This window comes from Larus michahellis, chromosome 8, assembly GCF_964199755.1.
Source record: "Larus michahellis chromosome 8, bLarMic1.1, whole genome shotgun sequence".
Lineage (NCBI taxonomy): Eukaryota > Metazoa > Chordata > Aves > Charadriiformes > Laridae > Larus > Larus michahellis.
In genome coordinates, this window is record NC_133903.1 from 664,591 (window position 1) to 677,538 (window position 12,948).

The following is a 12,948-nucleotide window of genomic DNA, read 5'->3' on the forward strand; positions in this document are numbered from 1 at the left end:
CCCATACTCAAATTATCAGCGCAATTCATATTAGAAGCATTAGGTGCAAATACTACTGAGTTTAGTAAAGTGCCCTGAAAGCAATAAATCTCATAATTCCTAAACTAAAATTTAAGAGGGGAGGGGAAGAGAGATACTCCTCTTTGGTATTTTAGCCCTTAGTAGTACCAGGTAAACGAAATGAAAGGAAGAAAAAAACCCAACCAAACCCAACAACCACCTCCACCCCAAAAAAAAACCCCAACTCCCATACCTCAGGCTCCATGTGCCTTGGAAACAGAGATGTTGTGAGATATTTGTACAAGATTCTCATGTCATCTTGTTCCAGTCCACTCCTAGAACATCAGGGAGAAAAAGCAACGCCAGTTGTGTTTGTGCTGCAATTCAGGTCACACGTTTTCCTCTAACCAAAACTCAGGCAAAGCACACACCAAACTAGAGTAGCAACATTTCGGTGTCTCGGTAGATTCAACCTGAGAACACTCATTTTTAATAAAATGTTAGTTTACTTGCTAAATACAAAACACATCTAAATTAGCCATAAGCCAGAAGAGAAACAGAAACAATATTTAAACAAACAAATATCAAGTTTGCTATTCTTAAGTCCATTTTTAAGTAGACCTCTTCACAAGCATTGCAACTTTCCAGTTCAGAACCGTATAAAGAGCAATCCTTTAATGATCCTTCTCTCTACAAAAAGGTCCTACAGAGGAACCTGTGTCTCTGCAGTGGCTCTGAGCAATGGAAATGACAAGGACACTTCTCTAGCTGCTCCTCAGGCCAACCTGGGAGTCATCATTTGGTACAGGTTAGAGATTTTAAAGCCAAAGACCAATGCCTTTCTTACATACGACTCATCTTACCATTCAGTTTTCTCATTTCCAAGCGACTCTTTCACTGTTTCGGAAGCTCTACTATTATGGCACTTATTTAAAGAGTGAGAAATCGAACACACAAAAGAATTACTGAAGTACCTACCAGATAAGCTGGTCGTTGTACAGAAATGCAGTATACTTGACTATGTTCAGGCTTTCTTCCATCCTGTTAATAAACGACTGAATTTTCAAGTAAGTCATTTTATCCAGTGGAAAGAAGCTGATTCCACAAAACACATCCAGCAGATCACAGGACTGTAAATGCAGTGTCTGCAAGTACTAAGAGAATAATAACAGTTGTTTTTTAGAATTCAGAAAACTTCCAATGTGTAGATTTAAATTACAAGTTTTAGTCTAATCCCCAGTAATCGACACTAACAATCAAAAAAACCTACCACCCCTTCCAATTCTGCTTGTATGACATACTCCTCCACGCGGGGACAGACTTTTTAGCAGGGCCTGCAGTGGCAGGACAAGGGGTAATAGCTCTGAACTAAAAGATTTAGACTAGATAGAAGGAAGAAATTATGCTGAGAGCAGTGACACCCTGGCCCGGGTTGCCCAGAGAGGTGGGAGATGCCCCATCCCTGGAGACATTCCAGGCCAGGCTGGACGGGGCTCTGAGCAACCTGATGGAGTGGAAGATGTCCCTGCCCAGGGCAGGGGCTGGACTAGATGGCCGTATCGTTCTATGTGTTAACGCCATTCCAGATGTAAGCTTGCTCTTATTTAATCACAGTGACAACAGCTTTTAAGGCTAGCTCAAGATCTTTTGAGAGGATAAGGAAGCACAGCCTATCTTACTAATATTTAATTGGAGAACCAACTCCATAGAAATATTAGCAGATAAATTCATTAGTATTCAATGTGCAAAGGAAAAGATAATCTCTATTATTCTCATTGATAGACTGTAACCTTTAGCAAGAGATTTCAAATGCACTATCAAATGCTCTGCTGTGTGAAAGACGAGTTATCCAATGGCTCCCTCTACAGTCATTTCACATTACCATAAAACCCAAGAAGGAAAACACTTCCAGACGGGCGGTGTGACAGATCTCTGTCACAGTTTACAATCTAAGTCTCATTTCCTTTCAGAGTTTCCGTGCAGTCCAAGCCCACCAGCAACACGTAGCCAATACGTTCAAGAGGGTTTAACAGGACAACTTGCACGACCAAACTTTTTAGGTATTTCTGATTCCCCAGTGAAAAAGAGAAACAACTTTTCCTTGGATTTCTTTCTGTTATACAAATCTACAGCAATTACTGTTTTATCTTCAGTAGGAACTTCAAAGAAAAACAATGTTTTAAAGATAAAAATACCTTACTTGCTTTTTTGCCATGCTCTATTTTTTAATTTAGTCTGGTATACACCAGCTAATCAAACAAGCACACCTTATGCCAACGGTGTTCATTCTAGAGTCTACGACAGTCTTAAAAAAACAAGCAAAAAAACCACCAAAAACCCACACGTGAAGGCTGTCCTAAAATCAATTTGAACTGTACTTTTGTTTACAGTCACAATATTGTGTTATTTTAAAAATCTGCTAAGAGAACGAGATTTTAAACACCAGTATACAGTGTCTATACTCCATCATTATCAGAGATATCTATATTCACATCTCTACCACAAGAGAACCAACTGCTGACAGCAGTCCTCCGTTTCCTTCTGTTCAAACAAGAAAAACAGGGGCAGACAGACACTTGGATGCCATCTTTTAAAGCTAACTTGATGAAACCTTGCATGTAGGAACTCAAAATTCTGGCAGACGTGACTACTCAGCCAGTTCCTTTAAGTGAAAAATACCTGAATAACATTTGATGGATTTCTTGCTCAGAAATAGGTTTTACTTTCCATCCTTTCACTAAAACATTTGCTTTTAAAGATTTAAATTAAATGCTGAAGACTAGTTATAACCACAGCAATATTTCCTGAAACCTTACCAGGCACGACTACAAATTCTACAAGGTGGGGCGAAGTTAAAAATTACAACTCTCCATGACTTCACGGTACTACGGGATGGGGACCTTCAGCCTGTGCGTGCAGGTTGTGGAATCTCCATCCCTGGGGATTTTCAAGATTCAACCAGCCAAAGCCCTATGCAGCCTTGTCCGAATTCAGTGTTACCCTACTTTGAGTAGGAGGCCAAACTAGATGACTCTCCAGAGTCCTACCAACTGAATGATTCTGCAACAGCTATTCATATGGGCCTGCACAGATTGTTATCACACTAACCAATTCAAATGTTAATGCAGAATTTCCAAAGGATGAACGTGATTCCATCAGGAAAAACATCCATCAGCTAAGCTGTTCCATCAAGCCATAACCCTACTTGTGGTTCTATTCCATTTAAAGAACCTACCACCTTAGTAGGAAGCAGAAGTATCTGAAAAAATAGGTAACCAGACTTTTGGTGTGGTAACTACACCTTTTCCGTTGCTTATGTGTTATAGCTACTACAGCTACCCAGAGAAGATTTTTACATTTTATTTCCAATGCAAAAGCACACTGTATGTGCCTGAAAAATAAGGTCTTACCCGATGGAAGAATTTCTCTAGTCTCTCCTTTAGAACTTTTACACCTCCATCTTCCATGGCTTTCAGGAATGTGCCATTGAAAAGCTAATAGTTAAAAGAAATAAAGAAAATCAGTCAGTTGGTTATTCGTTTACAATAATTTCTTCTAACTCGGACATGAATATATCTAGATTACAATATAGCTCAGTATTTGGACTCCACAGAGATCCAAATGTACCCCCTTTATTGAAAATACCTCTCTCAAATTCACAGACTCCAGCAGGGGACTGTCTATATGGCACCAGTGGCGGAATTAGATAGCAAAGGAAACTAAACTCTTTAATAGTAGAGAAATTATTTATCTGTGTTGCTTAAGTATCTTATGCTCCCGTACTCTAAAAGCCAGATTGATGGCCTTTATCCAGCATTGTTTCTCCAATAGATAATATCTAACACCATCAAAATCGAATGCTTATTAGTGTTAACTGCCCATGAAGGAAGAAATGCGGACTTCACAGCAATTAGAAGGCTCTTATTTTTACGATAAGCTAATGAACCAGCACAGGTAACTGCAAAAGCTTTGTTTTTCTCCTCCATCAACACCATTACAGCTTCAGGAAGAGAGCAGACAATAGTAATGAGACAAGAATGTCAAAGCAATGATGAGCTTGCACATCCAGATGGTACCATGAGGATCTCTTCCTCTGCCCGCCAGAGGAGCTCCAGTATTAACTCTACCTTGTACATGCTGTAGCACTGCTGTAGGACCGAACTATAAACCTTGTCCTGCAGAAAAGAGAGCAGGATATTAGTACAGGCAGAGGCAGAATTTCAAATATTTTGGCTGAGCTACGCATAACATATGATTTTGAAGAGCCAGCAAATGCACAAATTAGAAAAATCAATCTCTGCAAAGTTAAAGAGCATTTTCAGTCAGCATCTGGAAATTTCTTTGCCCTTATAAAGTACTTTTTCAATAAAGGGAGTCCCTTCCCCCCTTACATTTAATACCAAAAGCGCCTCATTAACTCGTGCACAAGATATCAGTTACAAAGAGCGCCCTTCCCTAAGGCCAGGGCTCAGTGAAAATGAACTTATTTCGGACTAGTTTTCTCTTCATCCACGTCAAAGGCTAAAGCAGATGGGACACCACAGCAGGTTTTTATTGGGCTAGGATCTTAACCCAGATGAAAAAAAAGACTATTTTATTGTTTGTCTGGCAAAATAGCGTGCCTATGATACCAATCCTTTTCTTAGATGACAATGAGGAACAGAACCAGTGCACACCGTAATGAACGGAGGCAGCTTAAGCAGCCAGCTTTTCAAATATTATCCCACCCAGCCACATACCCTTCCTGTATAGAATTAGACTGACCGAATCATACTGCTGTTTGGACAAGAAATCCTGTAACAGTTATGAGCTGTTTGTCTTTCCAGATTATTAGTAAAGATTACTAGCAGTTGTAAGGAAGTATACATGTATGCTTAAACCTAATAAAAATACATAGATTTAAAATCTTACAAGAACTTTATTAAACAAACAGATCATAAGAAATATTCACCTATTCCAAGCTAAAAGTCTCACAATTGTACATTTCATTGATGTTTATTGGGTGGTCTTGAACCGTTATCTGGATAATTCTCTATCTTGCTCTCTTCTTTAAACTTTATAGAAACGTACTTTGCCCTTTTTCAGTTTATGCAGAGATATATATATGTGTGTGTGTGTATACATATATGTGTGTATATATACATACATACACACACAAATATATATATAAAAGTCAATTTGGCAGCAGTTCAAGAAGAATCAAACTAAGATATTTTTGGAGGTACTCTTAAAATACAATACATTAGAAAAAAAAAAAAAAGTTCAGTATTACCAGTAATTCTTCTTCCTGATATTCATAGACTGGCTTTCCATCTTTGTGTTTTTCTATTATGGGATTCCGTACAACCTAGGAAGTGGAACAGGCTGGTATTAGACAATGCAGAATGCATTGAGAACATTGCGATACGATGTTTTAGAAATATGCATATCACATGCATAAGTACCATGACCATCCAGAAGTTTTCTTCAGGTTCATGGAAAAATTGTCTGTTCTTCTGTGTATGCAGGGATTTTGCAGGTTTTGTTGGACTAAAGGTCCTGGGAAGAAAACATATACGTAGACATAAGATATTTATACACACAAAAAGAAAACACACGATTGGGAAATCTAAAATACAGTGCTTGTGCTAACACAATGAGCCATGCAATCAGACTTCCTACCTTGTGAACTGTACTATAGCTTCACATAGTCCCACATTTCTAATTTTTTCATTCTTTTCTACTTCATTTGGGTGATAGAAGAGAATCTTCTTTTCCTCCTAAATTTTGAAAAAAGAATCAAAGCAAATGCATTGTAACAGAATTAGAGTTGATGAATACTGAGTCCATGGTTTGCTTGTTTTTTTACTTTAATCCCTTAATTTCCAAGGCAGAATTTTATCTTGTACCTAAATGGGCTTCTGTAAAAACAGATAGAAGGAATATTTAAGCACACTTAAGCAGTCAGTCAGCCCAAGATCTCTCAAAATGCTTTACAGATTTCAGGCTGTTGAAATCACAGGCCCTAGTCACTCCACAGCTAGTTCACAGCAAGGCTAGCTTCAAAGCCAGATCAAAGCAAGGCTAGCTTCAAAGCTATCTCAGATTGCTCCAAGACTTGGCCAGTCAAGTTTTGAATACCTCCAAAGATGGAGATTCCACAGCCTTTCTGGGCCCTGTTCTGCTGTTAGACCACTTCACTGTGAAAATTTTTTTCTTCTGTCTCATGAGAATTTCCCTTGCTGGAGCTTCATCCATTACCTCTCACCCTTTCACTTCAAGAAGAACCCAATTCCATCCTCGATAGCCACCCTGAAGACAGACATCAGACCCCTTCCACATCACCTCTCCTTCAGGCTACACAAATCCCGTTACCTGAAGCTTCCATCGCGGGCTGCAGCCCCCGGACCAACCCAGGAGCCCCTCACTGGATCAGTATTTTTCCTGCCCCGGGGAGTGCCCAGTCTGACCAGTGCTGAGCAGAGCGGAGCAATCGCTTCACTGGACCGGCTCATGCATGCTCCAGCACACGGCCCCATACGCGCTCGGTTTCCAGTGCCGCCAGGGCACACGCCGATTCACCCGTGAGCTGCCGTGCACCAGGACTGCCCATGCCTGTTTCGCCAAGCTGCTGTCTAGCCAGCCGGCCCCTGGCCTGCCATGGTGCACGGGATGCTGCCATCCCGCATGCGGGACTGGGCGTTTGCCTTCATTTTGCTCCAGCAGGTCTCTGGGAGCCTGTTTCCCAGCTCCTGAGGGTCCCTGCGAAGAGCAGCCCTGCTCCAGCCTGACACAGCTTCCCCCAGGCTGGGGTCAGCCATGGCTGGCTGAGGGCGCACACAGGCTCATCACCCTGGTCACTAATAAGCACGTAAGTACGCTGCTCTGTTCAAAAACTGGTAACGCTAGGGTTATCCCATGAACCATGCAATGTGCTGTTACCTAAAAATAGAGACTATAGTTTCTTGATTTTAATTATAAGAAAATACTAGCAATAACTTGAATTTAACTAAGTTAAGCACTAAGCTTTCTACCACGCTGTATCTACCCGAAGAAAATAATTTTTAGAAAGAGTTACGGCATGAGTAACAGACGGTCACTTACAGACCAGCTCCCCCCTGCAGCCTCTCGGGCCCCGCTGTTGAGGGCGCCCTGCGCTGCCGTTCCTTGCCAGCGGCTGCGGGCTGCCCCGCCGCAGGCGGACGGCACCGGCCGGTACCCGCCGCTGCCGGTACCCGCCACTGCCGCCCGCCCCGACAGCGGGAACCCCGAGGCCCAGGCCCGGGGAGGGGCGGCAGGGCCCAGAGAGCCGCCCCGGGGCCCCGCGGCACCCCAGGCCAGCACGGAGCGGGGCCGGGCGTGCGCTCCCCGCCCCGCAGCCCCCGCCCGTACCTCTCCCTCTTTGGGCCCCAGCTTGGGGTTGTAGATGAAGAAACTGAGCAGGGTCGGAGCGAGTTGTTTCTCCTGGCCGGCTCCCCCCGCCGCCGCCATACCGAGCCTGAAGCGAGCGCGCCTGGGGCCGGCCGCCGCCACACACCATCAGGAGCCGCCCGAGCCCTCCACCGGCGCCGGCCCCGCAGCGCTTCCGCCTTCCTTCCGCCCCGGAAGAGCTCGGCGGGGCCCGGAAGAGCTCGGCGGGGCCGGAGCGGCGCTCGGCAGCGCTCCCGCCGGCGCGGGGGGAACGGCAGCGGCTGAGGCGGTGCGCGGGGCCGGCAGTAGGCTGGGGAGCGCCGGGACCCGGTGTGCCCTCAGCAGGAGGCTGTACCTGGCCGGGGCGTCCTGGCACAGCCCCGCCGGGGCGGGGAGCGGGGCCGCCGTGCCGAAGCGCCGTTGGGCCGTAGCACCCCTTTTCGGAGAGCAAATATAGGGCGGTTCAGTGCCCTTCTGGTTCAGTCAGCGCTGCCAGGCAGCTGAAAAAGGGTAGAAACGCTTTAGGGGTAAAATCTGAGATTCGAAAGATGAGATCTACAAGTTTGAATATGTTGAAGGAAATGTCATCCAGCGTCACTTAGTGGAGGTAATCCTTTCTCCATAAGTAGATACATTTATTCTGATTAGTTTTTCGGGTTTTTGTCTGGTACATTTAAGACAGCAGCATTTAACTAATAAAAGCACTCAGCGCTTCTGTTACTTTTCAATTACAATTTTAATCAAAATTCTGTGTGGACTATCCAAAAAACCAGCTACATGGTAAGAGATGTGTCACTGCTTCTCTGTAGGAGTATGACATTTAGGAATTTGAATAAACTACAGTTACATATTCACTTAAATAAAACAGCAAGGTAAAGTATAAAGGATAAAACCTTTGAACATCGCATTCCACCAGATCATTTAGAAAAATGTACCAGTAAGCTTTCTTAAAGTTGTGCCAGATTAAATCTGAAAGAAAATAGTATTTATTGAGTTTTTAATTTTTCATTTTTGTTATTATTTCAGTTCCTATCATCACTCTTACTTTGTATTACTTTCCATGCTGGTAGTGTCATGCTGGATAGCCCCCATGAGCCTCAGCAGTTGATGGCTTGCTTGAGAACCCAGTTCAGTGCTGTAGGAGCACTGTGTGGAATCAAGATGCTGTAAAATTGCATCAATTTAATATTTAATGTCTGTACTCCAAAAGTGAGTGGTGTAAGCAAGAGAGATGACCACTGTTTCCTCCTGGGCTGGTGGAGTAGCATGCAGCTCTGCCTCACATCCCTACTGCCATGCCATGGCTGCAAACGCTCACGGAACTTGGCCTGAGGGAGGCAGCTGCCTCCTGTGAGGGAGGAGGGGTACAAAATGGAGGGGGGCTGCTGCTTGTGAGGGAGAGGACGCACAAAACGGAACGGGCTGGCTGCTTCTTGTGAGGGAGAGGACGCACAAAATGGAATGGGCTGGCTGCTTCTTGTGAGGGAGAGGACGCACAAAATGGAATGGGCTGGCTGCTTCTTGTGAGGGAGAGGACGCACAAAATGGAGGGGGCTCCTTCCTGTGAGGCACAAAATGGAGGTGCTGGCTGTGAGGCCTGGTGAGCAGCCATGCTGAGACCCTCTCAGGCTGGTTCAATACGAAGTTTTTATATGTGAATTCATGTGAATGTAGTATGTGTGCAGAATCCGTTTCCATGGATGTAGAGCTTGTTGCCACCTTGGGTGTCACCTTTCCTATCTGCATGTATGGCGTTTAACCCAAACCTCTCCAGAGCTGAGCAGCTCCTCGTGCCGTGTGGGCTGGACAGGTAGGAGTGACACAACAGGCTGAGCCGTCGCAGCAGACGGAGCATTTCCAGTCAGTGCCAGGTCTCACACAGCTGTAGGAAGTGTTTCCAAAGCTGCAGAGAGAATCTGATTTACAATGTAATGCAGGTGTTTTCAGAGGGGTCAGGGTGGAAGGTGACTCCTGCCTCTAGCCAGCAGAAGAAAGCAGGATGGGGGAAGGTTCTGCTGTGCTGAGCTCCACAGGGTTTCCCTGAGCAGGGAATCAGGCCAGATATGTTGGGATGAGGCATCCAAATACAGTAATTCTTGCTTCCTGCCCTACAGCTGTGAGTTAAAATTCAGTAGTGTGTGCAGGTCAGCCCTTTAGAGTTATGTTCTGTCTGTTTGAAGGCTGAAACACGGACGAGACAATTTCTGAGAGCATCCAGTCAGGATTGAATATATCAAATGAAAACAGCAAAGTGTCCCGTCCGCCCCCCAACTTGCGCTATACTGCGGCGTGCGATCAGGACAGCAGGCCAGAGGGGAAGTTAATTTCTTTATACTACTCACTTGATGCAAAACGTGGAAATTCTTAAAATTGGTGGTACTGATAGTAAAATTAATTGATCTCTTACCAAAGAAATTATAAAACTGCCATGACTGGATTTTGGCTTGTGTTCTGTTAAACCTGTAGGTGTGTGTTTGTTCTGGACTTAACACAATGGAGATCCTGGTCTATGACCGGGGTGCCTATTTACTGCTGTAATGCAAATACTGTTGCAGGGTGTATATTGTGGAGGCATATATGGTTGGACAGCAGATACCTGCTGCAATTGGTGATTGCTAAGGAAGGTGTTTCTGTGCCACGCTTTCCCTAGGAAAGGAATTAATGTGTGTGTAGTGATTGCTAAAACATAATTCTGCTCAGTGCAACCTCATCTGCAACTTGACGTTGCTTTTGGTGGAAGTATTTGTGAGAATCTACAAAGAGTAAGTGATAACAGATTCAATTAACTTAAATTATTACGTTCCTAATGTACAAATTAACAGAGCAGGAAGAAACTTCGATTGTGGTTCCAGTTTCATCCCATCTTCTTAATTGTATGTGCAGTAACACCACACCTTGACATTTGCAAAGTGGCATCAGATCACCCTGAGTTTGAAATGTGATTCCTAGCCCATGATTATGTAAAATTAAACTGCTGCATAAGTACATTGGGAATTGACAGGACAACTCCTGCATCAAGAGACAGATAATTAACAACTCTTTGACTGATTTCCAATTTATTAAAAAAATTACATAGGAGTAAGAAATAGTATCTTCAGCATCGTGTAGTCATACTTTTTGGTTTGTTGAGCCTATTTCAAGGTCCTATTTTGAGCATTTCTGTCAGCTGCATGGTAGCAGACTTAACAAAAAGGTATACTATAAATCACTCTGGGTGTTAGAGCTGACAGCTGTAAATAAATACAGCTGACAGCTCAAATAGCTGTTCCATTGACAGTATGTGGTCTAAATGTGTTAGCAAATGTGTAGACTCAGCAGTTTGGGATTAGTTTAGCAAATAAATTACAAAATAGTGCTGTGATCCCGCAAAAAGCACAATGCCTGCATATCCCTGGTCTGCACGCTTTGTTAATGCTGTAACAGGCCTTTGTAGCTCCATGTGAAAACACACTGCAGCTAGATGCGGGGGTCCTGCTAGGAGTATCATTCATCCCTCCCAGATTTCTTCTCAGTGTGATGTCAAGGAATAGGAGCAGCTGAGCGTCATGGTGAGTAGGGATGGTTTAATAATGGATGTATTTGCTTTGCAGGATCAGAGATTTCATAAAGGAAGGTAGTAACTTTACAGTAGCTTTGGTTATGATTAAGGATACAAAGTCACTGAATAACAATAAAAAGCTACTTTCATGCCAGACTTGAGATATTTAAGTGTTTTGATTTGTTTAATGTGTTTAACGGGTATGCCTAGGTGTTGTTACTAGCCTGAATCTGTAGTACATGTGAAAGAAAAGCTGTGATGAGGAAGGGGCTAGCCAGTTAAAAGGATTTGAAAGCTCTGAAGATGAATTATAGTAATATGTTAATTATGTCCCTGCTGATCACAGCAAGAAATGAGAGAGTGAATTACATAAAGAATTATGTCGTAGTTTGACATATTTAAGGCATGGTGGTTTTTATGATGAGAAGTTGAATAAAGCTGCTGTTTATTCTTTTTTATTTTAATTTTAACTATTCACAGGCAGGGTAACATGGCACAAGGTATTATGGGCTAAATAACATGAACATGAAATTGAATTCTGGAGTCCTGTATTTTAATGGAATCACAAGTATATTTTTATAGTTACTGTGTCTAGTGAATAATTGCAGTATACACATACAAATAATTTTTGTATACAACTAGATAACTAGTTGCAACTTCAGTGGCAATCTGTAAGCATGATAGTAGCTGATTTCTGATTGCTGCCTCACCTGTCAAATCTTCGTAGTGAATGCAGTTTATGAATGCAGTCCTTATTTCCATCCTATTTCTTAAATATATGCTTATAGAAAGGGGCTGCTCATTCCCTTCAGTGAGCACCCATATCCATGTGTTAAATGATGGTTAAATATGGTAAATAGTTTTTTCTTGCTTGTCAGTAAATAAAGCCCTGCCCAGGAGCTTTCTTCAATTACAAGTCCCTACTTGAAACAATTGGAATTCTGCATATGATGTTTCTAGAAGAAGCTTACTGATGGCATTTTGGTTTAGGCCATGGAGCAGACAGGTATCTCTGTGAGTGCGTAAATACAGTTTGAGTTATCACTATCATGTGTTTTACAAGAGTATTCAAAAGTATGGTTTAGCGTTTCAAGGATTCCAGGGAAGTGATAAGTTGTTTTTTAAGGTACGTTTTTTCCTGATGAAAATGTATGGAAAGGTTCCTTTAACTGCAGTACTTTGTATGTTAGATCTCAAAATATCTCACATAGAGTAAGTGGGTAGTATTCCTTCTGTTTGGTGCTCTAGTGCACAACTTGTATACAATAATAAGCTATAAACAAACAATTGAGACATGTTCTGAATTAGTAATGATGAACAAGATTTTTCTAAAGCCTCTACATGCAAACCAGTTAAAAGGATATGTGTCAGGCCAAGAAGTGCTTCCCTAGTCTTTTTGTTCCTTGCCTCTTGATTGGACCTGAGTACACTTTGTAGTTCAGATGTTTTACAGGAACTTCAGATGCAGACATCTGTGATATATTCTTCTTTCTGGGAAATGAAGAAAGTTCTAATTTCACTCATAAATTTGTTGTGTGCCAGGGCACTGCACGCATCTTCTGTCTACCCTTTGTGCAGTGGCCTGCTCCAGCAATGTGTTGCATCTTAGTGGAGAATAACAGAATTTGTGCTTTGCCTCTGGGTTTCTTTGTCTAGGTCCATGGTGCAATGGCTGAGACACTGAGAGGAGCTAGAGTTCAGAGTGCAACAGCAACTGGAAAATTCTTTATTTTACATGCATTTGTCTGCCTGATGTAATATGATTAGTCAAGGTCAGGACACTTAATTGTAAGTGAAATGGAGAGCGATTTGTTTGTTACTTACATGTGAACTAGTCCAAAACCCTTCTGTCATCAGACTGGTTTCATTGCCAAGAACACACTTTATTTCTTGTGAATATCCTGTGACGTCAATCTTATGCTATGCGAATCTCCATGGGCCTGATCCTCAGCTTGTGTGAATCTGAGTAGCTCTGTTTAAGTCATTGATACTGTAGTGATTTACGCCAGGTGAGCATATTT

At 42.8% G+C, this 12,948-nt stretch overlaps 1 protein-coding gene across 2 annotated transcripts in view; it reads right to left on the reverse strand.

Moving 5' to 3' along the window:
- The window catches only part of CCZ1 (CCZ1 homolog, vacuolar protein trafficking and biogenesis associated), a 15,276-nt gene extending 7,671 nt beyond the window's left edge, over window positions 1-7,605 (reverse strand). Inside the window, exons 1-8 of one of the 2 annotated variants that reach the window (XM_074597212.1) lie at window positions 7,372-7,605; window positions 5,662-5,759; window positions 5,445-5,538; window positions 5,273-5,347; window positions 4,128-4,175; window positions 3,411-3,494; window positions 979-1,154; window positions 254-335 (exon numbers count right to left, since the gene is read on the reverse strand). In XM_074597212.1, coding sequence (XP_074453313.1) covers window positions 254-335; window positions 979-1,154; window positions 3,411-3,494; window positions 4,128-4,175; window positions 5,273-5,347; window positions 5,445-5,538; window positions 5,662-5,759; window positions 7,372-7,470 — 756 coding nt within the window. In that variant the 5' untranslated portion in view covers window positions 7,471-7,605. The remainder of the gene's footprint in view (window positions 1-253; window positions 336-978; window positions 1,155-3,410; window positions 3,495-4,127; window positions 4,176-5,272; window positions 5,348-5,444; window positions 5,539-5,661; window positions 5,760-7,371) is intronic. The other variant, XM_074597213.1, reaches the window with a different exon arrangement.
- Window positions 7,606-12,948: the final 5,343 nt, after the last annotated feature.